The following is a 15,269-nucleotide window of genomic DNA, read 5'->3' as shown; positions in this document are numbered from 1 at the left end:
AAAGTTAAAACCTGTTAAGTTTGTAGCAGTAAAGTCTGATAATGAGAAATCAGAAGTTAAAGAGGGATTAACTTCTGACAAAATTAAACAGGAAAAGACAGCTGAAGTAAACATATGTTTAATGACAAAGAAGCAGCTTAAGCATAAGCTGAAAGATGTTAAGAATGCAAACAAGGTAAAATCACCTAGGACAAATAGGAATGGAAAAGAAGGTGTGAATAAAAGTAATGATTATAAACCTGTTCTTAAAGCTCCTAGGAAAACGTGTCATAACTGTGGAAGTTCTAACCATCTGGTTTCTTTTTGCAGGAAGAATAAGAACATAAACTCCTTACCATCAAAGTCAGGAGTTAAGAGTCAGTCTGTTAGATATAAGCCACAAAATCCTTATTTTCATTGTGGTAGTTTATGGCATTCCATTTATACTTGTAAGGAATATCATAGTTTGTACTATGATTATTATCAAATAAAACCTTCTTTAAAGAAAGTTTCCATTATTCCTTCTAGTGTAAATTCTGATTCAAAGTCTGATAGTGAAAGTTCTGATAAGAAAAATGTTAACATAAACTCTTATGTTAAATCCGCTGCAAATGTTAACAAACTTGATAAGGCCAAAGGATCCAAGCAAGTCTGGGTCCTTAAAACTAATCATTAGTGGTTTTTGTGATTGCAGGGCAACAGTAAAAATATCCTAGTTCTGGACAGTGGATGTTCAGGACATATGACTGGAAATAAAGCCCTGCTATCAGACTTTGTGGAGAAAGCTGGCCCAAGTGTTTCTTAAGGAGATGGCAACATTGCAAAAATATTGGGATATGGCAATATCAATCTTGGGAATGTCATCATTAAAGAAGTAGCTCTGGTCTCAGGACTTAAACACAATCTGCTAAGTATAAGTCAAATCTGTGACAGAGATTATCATGTTGATTTCTTTGAAGAACACTGTGAAGTTGTGAGTAAATCTAAAGGCAAAGTTGTTCTCAAAGGATACAGGTGTGGTAATATTTATGAAGCCAAGCTTTCAACGAGTACTGATGGTTCTGCAATCTGTCTGATGAGTAGAGCATCAATTGAAGAAAGCTGGAATTGGCACAAGAAACTCTCTCATTTAAATTTCAACAATATAAATGAGTTGGTCAAGAAAGATCTTGTGAGAGGACTGCCAAAGTCAGTATTTGCTCCTGATGGCCTTTGTGATTCTTGTCAGAAGGATAAACAAAGAAAATCCTCATTCAAGAGCAAGACTGAATCATCAATTCTTGAGCCTTATCACCTTCTACATGTTGATCTATTTGGTCCAGTAAATGTCATGTCTATTGCAAAGAAGAAATATACTATGGTCATAGTGGATGAGTTCACCAGATACACATGGGTGTATTTCTTGCACACAAAAAGTGAAACTGCATCTATCTTCATTGATCATGTCAAACAACTGGATAAATTAGTCAAAGATTCTGTGAAGACAAAAAGGAGTGATAATGGCACTGAGTTCAAGAATTTGATAATGGAAGAGTTCTGCAAAAACCATGGAATTAAGCAGGAATTCTCTGCTCCTGGAACTCCACAGCAAAATGGAGTTGTTGAAAGGCAGAATAGAACTCTCATTGAAGCTTCACGTACAATGCTTGAAGAAGCAAAGCTTCCAACCTATTTCTGGGCTGGAGCTGTGCAGACTGCTTGTTTTACTCAAAATGCAACACTCATTAACAAGCAAGGAAAGACACCATAGATGGTAAAGAAAAAGAAGCCAAATCTGAAGTATTTTCATGTATTTGGATGCAAGTGTTTTGTTCTCAAGACTCATACTGAACAGCTATCCAAATTTGATTTAAAAGCTGATGAAGAAATTTTTGTTGGATATCCACTTTCCACAAAAGCCTTTAGAGTCTATAACTTGAGAACAAGAGTGGTCATGGAATCTATCAATGTCTCTTTTGATGACAAGAAGATTACTGGACTTGAAGATTTTATTGATCATGATCAGCTGAGATTTGAAATGAAGACTCAAATTCTGATACTGAAAATCCTGACAATCTAAGTCCTGATACTGCAAACTCTGATGGATTAAACTCTGATGTTATTGAAACTGTGGTGACTACGCCAAAGGAAGATGCACTATGCAGGGGGAGCATACTTAAGATATTACCACATATCAAGAAGCATCAGAACATATATCTGGCTCTTCAAGTTCTGATTCGTCAAAATCTGATAAGCCAAGTTCTGATAGTGCTGAAAATCTAAATTCTGAAAAATCCAACTCAGAGAGCATAGTTTCAGGGGGAGCATCAAAAAATGAAAATGAAGACAGCATGGATCATGGGGGAGCATCCAGTTCTAGAGAAAATCTTCCATCTGCAAGGAAGTGGACTAAATCACATACACCTGATTTGATAATTGGAAATCCTGATGCAGGTGTCAGAACTAGAACAGGTACTTCAAATGAATGTCTTTACAATTCTTTTCTTTCTCAGACTGAGCCAAAGAAAGTGAAAGAAACTCTTCAAGTTTCTGATTGGGTGCAAGCAATGCAGGAAGAGTTAAATGAATTTGAAAGAAACAAAGTCTGGACCCTAGTACCAAGACTAAAGAATAGATATGTTGTTGGTACAAAGTGGGTATTCAGAAACAAAACTGACAGTGATGGCATAATTACAAGGAATAAGGCAAGGTTGGTTGCAAAAGGATATTCTCAACAGGAGGGAATTGATTATGATGAAACATTTGCACCAGTTGCTAGGTTAGGAGCCATAAGGATATTTTTGGCTTATGCTGCTCACAAAAAGTTTACTGTCTTTCAAATGGATGTGAAAAGTGCTTTTCACAATGGAGAATTTGAGGAAGAAGTATATGTTGAACAACCTCCAGGCTTTGTAGATTCCAAATATCCAGATTATGTCTACAGGCTTGATAAAGCACTTTATGGACTTAAGCAAGCTCCTAGAGCATGGTATGAGACTTTAGCTCAGTTTCTTCTGGAAAGTGAATTTACCAGAGGAACTATAGACAAAACACTATTCTACCTCAACCATGGAAAGGACTTACTTTTGGTCCAGATTTATGTTGATGATATCATTTTTGGATCTACAAATGACAAACTTTGCAAAAATTTTGCCAAACTGATGCAGTCAAGGTATCAGATGAGTATGATGGGGGAACTTAGCTATTTTCTGGGCCTTCAAGTCAAGCAGAATGAAGAAGGCACTTTTATTTGTCAAACTAAGTACACCAGAAACTTGCTGAAGAAATTTGGAATGCAAGATTGTTCAAGTGCATCCACTCCCATGGCCACTGCAACAAAACTGGACAAGGACACTGGTAAATCAGTAGATATTACTGATTACAGAGGTATGATTGGCTCTCTACTCTATCTAACTGCTAGTAGACCTGATATCATGTATGCTACCTGTCTTTGTGCAAGATTTCAAGCAGATCCAAGAGAACCTCACTTAACAGCTGTGAAATTTTTTTTCAAGTATCTTAAGGGAACAGCTGATCTGGGATTGTGGTATCCCAGAGAATCAGATTTTAAACTAATAGGTTACTCAGATGCAGATTTTGCAGGTTGCAAAATTGACAGGAAAAGCACAAGTGAAAGCTGCCAATTTCTTGGAGGCAGATTGGTTTCTTGGTTTAGCAAGAAACAAAAGTCAATTTCTACATCAACTGCAGAAGCAGAGTATATTGCTGCAGGAAGCTGTTGTGCACAGATTCTTTGGATGAAGAATCAATTACTGGATTATGGGTTAATATATTTCAAAATCCCTATTTACTGTGATAATCAAAGTGCTATTGCTATGACAGGTAATCCAGTTCAACACTCAATGACAAAGCACATCAGCATCAGGTACCACTTCATAATGGAACATGTGGATGAAGGTACAGTGGAATTACACTTTGTTCCAACAGATCAACAACTAGCAGATATCTTCACAAAACCACTGTGTGAAGCTACTTTTACAAGATTGGTAAATGAACTTGGAATGGTTTCAGGTTCTTTCTCTAAATCTGCTTAGTTTTGTTCTGATGCATCAGACTTTATGATCAGTATTTACAGAAATTACTCTCTTTGTGTATTCTGTGCTTAATTGAAAATTTGCTTGAGTACTGACTGTTGTCTGATGTAAGTTTCTAAACTCTGATTGTGATATGTCTGTTAATATAATTACTCAATCCTATGAGGATACATGTGCTAGATGCTGACCTAGTAGTCTTAAATAAACTAGGGATCCCATGTTAGAAGTAATTATTTATGTGGAAATCTATTTGACACAAGCAAATTCTGATATTGAGCTTAGTTGAGTTTACTTTATCTATCTTATTACTAAGTCACAAACTAGAATAATGCTTCTCATCTGTTAAGTTCTGACGCTAGTAAATCTGTTGAATGTACTAAGTGCTGATAAACCTCTCTTATTAAAAGAAGAAGAAAAGATTCAAGGATTAAAAATCAGGTACTCCTTTGAGATCTAGAGTAAAAATGTGGAAGGGAAGACCCAAGTGCATTGCTGGTATTAAGTAATATGCATCAGAAAAGCAAATAAAATATTTTCTTGGTGACTTTTCACACTCTATGATTACTGGAGAAATACTCTGATAATAGCATAAATTCTGATAAGCAGTCGTGACTCACTTAAACTGAGAAGCCACCGTACAATGGAATTTAAAAAGATGCACAAAATTAGCACAAAATAGTTGAGGTGGACTCAAACATGAATTCATTCAATAGTAGGTTTCAGAACAATGACAGGTTTTTAGTAAAGTTTTAGTTATGCCTTATTTCTAAGATGTACTGAATTGAATTAGACTTTACTCTTTGTCTGATATTTAGCTTAATGCACACACTCAACACTCCATATGAATGATGAAAATAACTGTGGTGATCTATGTTATTTTAGATGAACAGTTTCTGTGTCACATTACACAAATTCTGAGGACAAGTTCTGATTGCATGTTCTGATGATTAAGTTCTGAAGAATCTAAATCAGAATTTGTGTGAGGACTTACTAAGATAGGCATTCGTTTTTCGAGTTAAGAAATTATGTTCTGGTAACTGTTAAGTTCTTATATAAGTCTAAGTTCTGATATTAAATTCTGATTCTTTACTTGACTTATTTGTGCATAAAATCTAAAAACAGTTTCAGTTTAAATCAGACTATGTTTGGGTAGAATATTAACAGTCAATATCATTAGGGATAGTGGTTCACATACCCGTACAGTAATTTTTTTTTTACTTGTTAGTTGTGCGCATTAACCCTGACTTACACTTCCAATGACTGTTTTCCTTCTTCCAAGTCTGGGGAGACGAGGTAGAATTAATTCTACCTGTCAGCATTAAATCTCTTTGCGTCTCCTGGCATTCTTTTGCCTATAAAATCAACCACTTCACATCAGCCTACACATCAACTCTTTTATCACAAACTCACTCTCGTTTTACATTTACCACCACAAATGGCTGCATTTGGCTGGTTCTACAACTATGGCGATGAGACTGTACATGTCTTTTTAAATGGGATTCCAACTACATACCCTATCGCCAACATCCCTCACAATCTCTGGATTCAATTTCCAGAGGCTATTAAACGTGATCTGGTGGCAGTTCGAAGAGAACTTCACCTTCGTCGCCTTCGAAAGCAGGAGCAAATAATACGTCTTGCTATTCTCTTTGTCGAGAGTCGGAAGACGAAATAACTTATTTTCTTCTTCCTGTTCTTCTTCATCATCAGCTTTGTCAGGCTTCTTAGCTTGGGATATTAGCTGTTGATGTTAGGTTTAGCAGCTTAGAACAATCTTGTAAAAGTTCTGATGTAATTTAAATTTCATGAATGTATTCTCTTAATATATTAATAAAATTTCTTTTTTTGCAAGTTCTTGTCTCTGAGATGTTCTGAAATGCATTGATAAATTCTGATAAATATTTATATTTTGATGACCATTACAATTTAAATTTAAATTAAGTTCTGATTTTATGTTATCAGTACTTATTCCCTTGATTTATTTTGGTCATTCTTACTCGAATTTTTTTTTTCAGAATATTGGTGTTGCATTGAAAAATAATTGAATAAATGGAAACAGTATCAATTCTGAATTAAAACTGATTTACCTTGATTAATGGAATAACTGGGTAAGTGGAACGGTTTTTCCTTGAAAAACTGCAAGTAGGTAAGTAATGATTACTGTTTTCCCGTGCCCATTAACTATTCGTTATTACTGCATGTCTGAAAAGTGTCCAACGATAACATTTTTTTTCAAAGTATAAGTAAGACGGAGAGAGGATTTTTTTTAATCTTTTATTCACTTTTATACTTTATCTCTCTATACGCTTTTACTCTCTTTCATCTCCTGACGTTGGTTTTTCAAATAGACATTTTATCAAACACCTAACAGGCACTCTTAAATCTTGATTATTTTCATGGCACCTAAGGATTTGATCATTGATGGAGCTAAATTTGTTCCAAACAACTATGCTGCAATTCTTGATAATGCTGAAGCTCCGTCTGAGTTACATTTTGTGCAAGATCTTCTTGCATACAGTGAAATCGGGTATGTATTGACCCAACCTTCAACCTTTTCGAGCCAACAAGTTCTGACATTTTGGAGGACTGGAAACTTTGATAATGGTGGTCAAAATGGTACTCCTAGTATTGTTTTCGAAGTGGGTGATTCTACATATGGGGTAACTCCTGGTACAATTCGCAAGGCCCTACATCTACCAGAAGGATGTACTTTTTCAACCCCGGAGGAATCAGCTCTTAAAGAGTTCATGACTAGTTTGGGGTATGAGCAGAGTTTGGCAAAGCTTGGGCAGTTGAAACGGGCTCATATCAGAAAGGAATGGAGCTTCTTATTTGACTGTATAACTAAAGTTTTTGGGAATAAATGTTCAAACTTTGATGCTATTCCTATAATGAGTCAGCACATCGGGTATGCTATCATTAACCAAACTCATTTCGATTTTACAACTGCTGTGATAGATTTTATTGGGGATAGGATGACAGAAGATAGGAATGTTGTCTACTTTGCTAGATTTTGTCAGCTTATTTTTAATCATTGTTGTGCTGATAACCCCCAACCTACCACTGACTTAACTCCATCTTTCAAAATTGTAAAACGAGCCTTTAATGATTTGGCAACTACTGATGTTAAGAAAAAAGTGGTTAGATCCTTACAGATTCCTCAAATTGTAAGAAAGATCTTAGTAAATGCTGATCCTGATACCTACAGATCTGTTTATCCTGATGTCCAACCAACCACCACATCTCAAACACCACAACAATCATCAGCACATACCACTCATACTACTCAACCTACCCTCAGACAATATCTCAAATCATATCTCTCTACTTCACAGACATTTCAACCTTCATCCTCAGCACCTACTATGAAGCCTTCATCTTCCCAGCCTAAGAGGACAAAGACTGTTCCTCAAACACCTCAGAAGAGAAGGAGGATTGTTTTGAGAGATGAATCTGACAGTGAGGAACAGGTTTCTACATCATAACCTGTTGTCAAGGAAGCTGAGAAAGTTCCTTCTCAGAAGGATTCTGCAATTGGGAGATCTAGGCTTCTCAAAAGGCTTAGAAGAATGACTGTTGATGAAACTCCCAAGGAATCCATATCTTCAAAGAGATACAAGAAACAAAGGGCAAAAAGGCCAGTTTCAGATGATGAGGAAGCAACAGCTAAGGAAGGAGATCAGGAATCTCTGATCTCACAAGAACCAGAATCTGCTAAAGCCACTGCTTCTCCATTAACTCCAACTAAGGAAGCTGCTACTGATAAGGCCAACACACCATCTGTGTCTCCTAAGACTGTATCTCCTCTTAATTCAGGCACAAGTGCTGATATTGATATCCAGAACTTGGTTGTGCCTGAAGTACTTTACTTAGAAGCTCCAACAACAACTAATCCATCAACAACACCTGTTACTGATGCTGCTCAAACTCCAGAGTTATCTACTACACCTTCTCTGCCTCTAGATGCTGATGATCAGAATATAGGTGAGCATCAGGATATGGCTGTTGATCAGAACTTGGAACCAGATCAGCAATTAGAGGATGATCCTGAAGCCTCCATTGTTACTTATACTGTTGTTTTATCAGAAGATACTGCTTCTGTAAGTTCTGATGCTGGAAATGCTGGAGATACTGGTGATGCTGCTCTAACTGCAGATGCCGATGAAGCAGGTCCTTCAGGACATGCCCCTCAACAAACTACTCTTAAATCTGAACTTATTAAGAAGTTTGTTACAAGAGAAGCACCAGTGCCTTGGAGTGAAACTCCTGCAGGACAGGAGTGGACTAAGGAATGGAACTCAGTTACCTGTGCTCCTTCTGCACAGCATCTGGTTGAGCACTTGACTAAAGTTGATGAGATGTTAATTACTGATGATTTCAAAACACAGCTTAGAGTCACTGCATTGAGTACTAAACATCTACAAGGTCTTCATTCAACTACTCATGCAGAGTTACATAAGATTCAGGAAGAATTCATTAAGCAAGAACAAGTTCAGAAGATTGACAATAAAAAATTCTTCCAACCTACCTTTGACAGAGTTGCTTATATTGAGAAGACTCAAGAGACACAACAAGCTCAAATTGATGATATTCTGAAAAATCAAGCTTCTCAGCAATCTCAACTTAATGAAATCCAAGCCTCAGTGGAATTGCTTGTCTCTCTTCTATTACCTGCTGATGCCAAAAAGGGGGAGAAAGTAATTAAGTCCAAATACAAAACTGATAAGACACTGAAGGGGAAGGATGATGAAAAAGATGACCAAGGAAACTCTGGAATGGGTAGAGGTCATAGTCAAGGTAGAGGTTTCTCATCAAGAAAAGCTGAAATCACAAGTCACAGGACAAGTTCTGATACTGGAAAAAGAATTAGTTCTGCTACTGGTAAAATGATAAGTTCTGATGAACTTTTAGATCTTGATGAAGAAATGTCAAGACGGTTATTTCTTCAGGAAAATCCAGGAATAGACTTGGAGAGTTTAATGAAAGAAGAATCCAGACTTAAATCAGAGAAAGTCACATCTAAATCTGAAGCTTCTGGTAAAAAGACATTTCCAAAACTCAAAGGCATTGTGATAAAAGAAAGGACAAATACCGAAGCAACATTGGCTAAATCACAACCGCAGATAGATCCAAGGGTAAAGAAAAAGTTGGTGATCTATCAAGGTTTATGTGCCTCCTGTGAATGAAGAAATTACTGATGAAAAGGATGATCTTGCTCTGACTTCAAGAAAAGTTTTTAAGACAATCTCTGACATGGCTCAAGTTGTTCAGAGACAAGAGACAGTAAGTTCTGATATTTTGAAGAAGCAAGTAACCTCTGACATAGCTCAAGTTAACTTGATATCAGAAGATAAATCAAAGACACTCCTACCAGGATTCACTAAAACAAAACAGACTCAACCTTTGAAGACTGCTGCAAGTGGTTTTGATGCAAGAGTAGTTACTGGAAAGGAAGCAAGAGATAAAACTGGATTGGGAAGAGCTGATGAAAGAAGAATACAGAACACTACCAATGATCCAACTTCCTTGAGTGAACCAGGTATTGGAGCAACTCCTGAGAGATTGAATCAACTGGAATCTGTACAAATGGTTTACCATACCTACTTGAAAGAACACATCTTGTTGTACTTCATGACAGATGGTAGGGTTTATCATATAAGGGAAAATGTCATTCCACTGAAGTATTTTGAAGAACTGGAGCATGTATTGTTTTTACTTCAAGTGAATGACTCAATAATAGAAAGTGCTACAAACTATTTGAAGAATCAGATTCAGAGACAGAAAAGGCTTTATTCTGTTAAGTCTGACAGCACATATTTTCCAAAGTATAGAGATCACAAGGGTGATATAGTTGAAATGAAGCCCAACACTGCTAAGATTATAACTACCTTTCTGGGTTACAGGGCTGTGGAATTCAATCTTGAGTCTGATAAAGCTTATTTGATCAGACTGGATCAGGATATAAGAAAAGGTAAGATTAATGATCTCAGAGCTGCAATCTTTGAAATTGGTAAAGATACTGCAGAGCTTAAAGATGCTAAAATGAGGATGATTGATGAACTTAGATATGCTGAGAGATGTTTGTTGAAGAACTATCTCAGAACAACTCCTGACATCAGAGAGATCAGAAGATAAAGCCAAGTCAAGATCTACAACTGATTAAATTCTGATATTTGTACAGACTGAAGCTGTTATCAGAAGTTAAAGATTGGTAAAGTTTTAAGGACTGTAAGTTGTAGTTATCTAGTCTAATTCTCATGCATTTGTACTTAATGTTTTTGACATCATCAAATATCTGTTAAACTTGTATATTTTGCTAATTTATAAGTTGGGGGAGATTGTTAGATATATTTGATAATGTCATGGCTAATATGTTTTATGTTTAGTTTTCAGATCTTACTTAAACAGGATAAATCAGTACTTACTGGAAGTCAGGACTTAAGGATATCAGTACTTATATTATCAGGAGATAATCATCAGAAGATGGATATCAGAACTTAAGTGCTGAAGGACGTTCAGATAAGGACAGCACCTGATTAAATGAAAGAAGATCGAGATAAACATAAGAAGAGATATGCATGAAGAAGGAATTCTATGAAGAATAGAATACTTGGAAGAAAAGATATCTGATTGATATATTTTAGGAAGCAGAATTATATTCCATATCAATTAGCGATTATCTTGTAACTGTGTAGTATATAAACACAGACATAGGGTTTACACTATAAGTGTTATCATATTCGAGAAGATTATTCATTGTAACCCTAGCAGCTCTCATGATATTTGTTCATCACTGAGAGGTAACAGTTCCATACTGTAACAGAGTTTATTGTTTCAATAAAGTTTGTTTTCTGTTACTTGAGTTATTAAAGTTCGATTTGATTGTACTTTACACTGTATTCACCCCCTCTACAGTGTGTGTGTGACCTAACACCTATACCTAATACACTCCGAAGAACAGCCTGCTCTTGATACCGACTGATACGACCCGCACTTCCAGACTATTAATTCTAAATCGAAAACTAATACAAAATACAATTATTAATCAAAAAAAATATTACAGAGGTGACTACTACAAAAGCGCAGCTAACGGAAGTCCAAAAGTCAATCTACTCCAATTCTAAGTCCTCGAACTCCAATGATATTCAACTCGAACTCTTGGGCGAAACCTAAAATTTGAAAGAATGAGCTATACAGCCCAGCAAGTACAAATTGACTAACTATTTAACCAGAAAACAATGGGTGTTTTTAATAAAACGAATTTTCTCAAAAAGATAATAATTTTGTAAAAACAATTTCTAAAATAAATCCAACCCAAAGTTTTATAATTTAAAATTCTATAATTTAAAACAGAACATAGCAGATTTTATAACAGATCAGAACAGAGTAAAACAGAACGAAACGATAATTCTTATAAACACCACAGTCTTGATCTACGGCCACACTTTGCTAGTAGTAGGCATCTAATTCTTATTCTTATTATTTATACCACACTTTGCCAGTGGTCGGCATCTAAAGTTCAATAATTACGCGCCCTTAATAGATATCTAAAGTTGCACAATCGTGCGCCTACTAAGGGTATCTAAGGTTAGTTCCGGAACTATAGCGTAAATTACGAACGAGTTCGAAAACGTAGAGACTGGGTTTCAAAAGATTCTCGTATCTTATTTCTTATACAGTTCGAAACAGAATTCTTATATCTTATACGAAATTCAAAAATCAGAATATCAAAACTTTTTCGAAAACAAAAGTCAAAAAGTACTTACCTCAAAACTTGACCAGATCTGAATTTACTCTTTTTGACCATCTAAACGACGTTTTCTTGGAAAATACAAAACACGAAAGTTTTAGAGAACGAAAAGACCTTTCCGAAAAGTCTAGGATCACTGAATTCAGAGTTACGATATATTTTCTACGAATTTTACAAGACTACTGATTTTTGTTGAGAAGGGTCCTACGAATTTTAATGATTAAAATGAGAAGAATCTGATCCAAATTTTAGGCACATTAGTCAAACGAAAATTTTAAATCCTAATCTTTATCTAATTTTAATTCTTTTTATTCTATTATTCAATTATTATTCTTAGCGGGAGGGTAATCAGAAAATCAAGAACTTGGTTCTGCTTGACGTTACTCCTCTGTCTCTTGGGGTTCAAGTCAGAGGCGAACGGATGTCTGTAATTATTCCGAGGAACACAACTATTCCTAATTCCATATTTTCAGAGCAAAATGTTATTTTCAGAGCTCTTTTTTTGTTTCCAGAGCAAAATAATACGAAAAGACCAAATTACTCTTACATTCATATTTTTTAGGGCTTTGATTGTAAATGCAGGGAGGACAGTTTTGTCTTCTCACACTGATGCAGATCTGGAAATAAAGAAACAGGTCTGGAAATAACATTTTCTGCAAAATATTGAAGTTTTTCTGGCGCACCTCATGATAAAATAAATTCCTGCGCGATTTGGTTCCTTTAAGATTTGCCTGGTCTGTCTGTGATTTTTGATTGTTTGCTCCACCCTTAAAATAAGATTTTACTAGAATTCTAAATGTTTTTTTTTGTTAAAACACAAAAGCAACATAAAAAAAATTCAAAAATTACACCATACAGATAATAAAATAAAAATTCGTAAAATGACGTGCAATAGACCGGTCATAAGTTTTAATACTATTGTTCGACATGACTGTAAAATGTCACAATAAATATACTGAATATTTCAGTATTTTTATGTAAATGAAAAAACTTATAGCATACGAAGAGCTGTTAGAGTTACTAAGCACTGGAAAGTCAGAAAGTGCAATCAAACTGTTGCACTTCTCCATAATGTGGACTGAGTTTATAAAGCTTACAGTACTACCAGTAAATATCTTGCAGATATCTTCAGTCTCTGCAACATACTGATATACGCTTGCATGTAAAAATGGCCAATACAGATGAAGTGGCCGTTGGAATCGATCTAGGCACAACATACTCGTGTGTTGGAGTTTGGCAAAATGATCGAGTTGAAATCATCGCAAATGATCAGGGAAATCGTACTACTCCATCATGTGTTGCTTTCACTGATACGGGGCGTTTCATTGGCGATGCTGCTAGAAATCAGGCCGCTCTTAATCCTGTCAACACTGTCTTTGGTACAGATTATATAAATTTTTGGAGTTTCGCTTGAAGTATCTTTCCTTATTTTACATTGTCAATGGCTTTGTATACTAGTATAATTTTGTAAATTTAAACAATTGTTAGGTGAAAGCGCAGACCGATGGTTTTTAGAACTGGGCTCATGCGTGATGGCGCCTAATTTTGTATTTACACTGATGTTTTTCAGATGCCAAAAGGTTGATCGGAAGGAGATTCCTTGATTCAACAGTACAAAGTGACATGAAGCTCTGGCCATTTAAGGTTATTTGTGATCACGATAACAAACCTAAAATAGTTGTCAATTATAAAGGCGTGGAGAAAAAATTCTCACCTGAGGAGTTGTCTTCAATGGTTCTTCTTAAGATGAAGCAAATTGCCGAAGATTACCTTGGAAAGAAAGTAGTGAATGCTGTTGTTACCGTCCCTGCATACTTTAATGACTCACAGAGACAGGCTACAAAAGATGCAGCAACAATAGCTGGCCTCAACGTGTTGCGTCTCCTTGTTGAGCCGACAGCTGCTGCAGTCGCTTACGGTCTTGACAAAAATCTTACAAATAGTTCAGCAGGAGAGAAAACTGTGCTTATATTCGACCTTGGTGGGGGTACTTTTGATGTTTCTCTTCTCAAAATCAAAAAAGATATTTTTGAAGTCCTGGCTACCGCTGGCAACACTCACCTTGGTGGTGAGGACTTTGACGATCGTTTGCTAAATCATTTTGTTGAGGAATTTAAAAGGAAGCATAAAAAGGACATCAGTAACAATGCTAAATCTTTAAGAAGATTGAGAAATGCTTGTGAAAAGGCGAAGAGAATACTGTCACATAATGCTATGACAACTATTGATGTGGATTCTTTGTACGATGGAATTGATTACAGCACAAAAATTACGCGTGCTAGATTTGAGGATTTAAACTTGGATATGTTCAGAAGTTGTTTGGAAACTGTGGAGAAGTGTCTTGTAGATGCGGGGATGGACAAGAACAGTGTTCATGATGTTGTACTTGTGGGTGGATCTACTAGAATTCCAAAAGTGCAAGATCTGTTGCAGCAGTTTTTTGATGGGAAGGATCTCTGCAAGAACATAAACCCTGATGAGGCTGTTGCCTATGGTGCTGCTGTTCAAGCTGCTATATTAAGTGGGGAGAGTAATCAAAAGATCAAGAATTTGGTTCTATTTGATGTTACTCCTCTGTCTCTTGGCCTTGCAGTCAAAGGTGCACTGATGTCTGTTATTATTCCGAGGAACACAACTCTTCCCAATTCAATGCAAAAAGTGTTTCGTACTCGTAACGATGATCAAGAATCCGTTGAGATCAGTGTTTACGAGGGTGAGAGAGCAAGAACGGAAGATAACAATTTACTCGGAGAGTTTGAACTATCTGGCCTGCCACCTGGCCCAAGAGGTAAAGTTAAAGTTTGTGTAACCTTCACAATAGATGCTAATGGTGTATTAAATGTTTCTGCTGAGAATAAGGATTCTGGAAAGCAAAACAGCATAAAAATCAACAATAGAGGAACGCTCACAAAGGCGGAGGTTGAAAGAATGATAAGGGACGCTGAACAGTTCAAGGCAGAGGACGAGGAGGTCATGAAAAAGATTAAGGCAGTGCAGGCATTTGAGAAATATGTATACAAAGTGAGGGACAACATTGAAGGAAATAACAAGCTTGAAGCTTCTGTTAAGAAGACTATAAGTAATTCTATCAAGGAGGTTATTGAGTGGATAGATGCAAACCCAAGTGCTGAATTTTACGAGTATGAATACAAGGAACAACAGTTTGAAGCAATTTGCAATCAACTCATTCCTGGCATTGCAGGCATCAGGATTGATGAAATCATATGACTTCCTTTTAAAGTTGCAAGATTGAAATATTTTTTGTGTTTGGATTTTAAAATTACTTTCACGTATTTGAGTTTCTCCTATGTGGGTAGCTGTTGGTTTAATTGTTTGTGGTAATGCAGTTTCTGTTGCTAGTAGTTTCTGATATCACATAGTTGATATTTTGTCCTACATCAAACTTATTACATTCTTTTATAATAATTAGGATCAAACTTATTACATTCTTATTACAGCAGAGTTGGAATCGAAAGCAAAAAATGGAAGCTATATCACCACAAGTC

At 36.1% G+C, this 15,269-nt stretch overlaps 1 protein-coding gene across 1 annotated transcript; it reads left to right on the top strand.

The window, feature by feature from the left end:
- Positions 1–12,693: 12,693 nt before the first annotated feature.
- Positions 12,694–15,020, top strand: LOC141674482 (heat shock cognate 70 kDa protein-like). The gene is made up of 2 exons (XM_074481189.1): positions 12,694–13,142; positions 13,334–15,020. The coding sequence occupies exons 1-2, from the start codon at positions 12,932–12,934 to the stop codon at positions 14,989–14,991; spliced, it is 1,869 nt and encodes a 622-aa protein (XP_074337290.1). The 5' UTR covers positions 12,694–12,931; the 3' UTR covers positions 14,992–15,020.
- Positions 15,021–15,269: the final 249 nt, after the last annotated feature.

Source organism: Apium graveolens, chromosome 1 (assembly GCF_009905375.1).
Source record: "Apium graveolens cultivar Ventura chromosome 1, ASM990537v1, whole genome shotgun sequence".
NCBI classification, from domain to species: domain Eukaryota; kingdom Viridiplantae; phylum Streptophyta; class Magnoliopsida; order Apiales; family Apiaceae; genus Apium; species Apium graveolens.
This window is presented reverse-complemented; position numbering and strand designations above follow the sequence as displayed.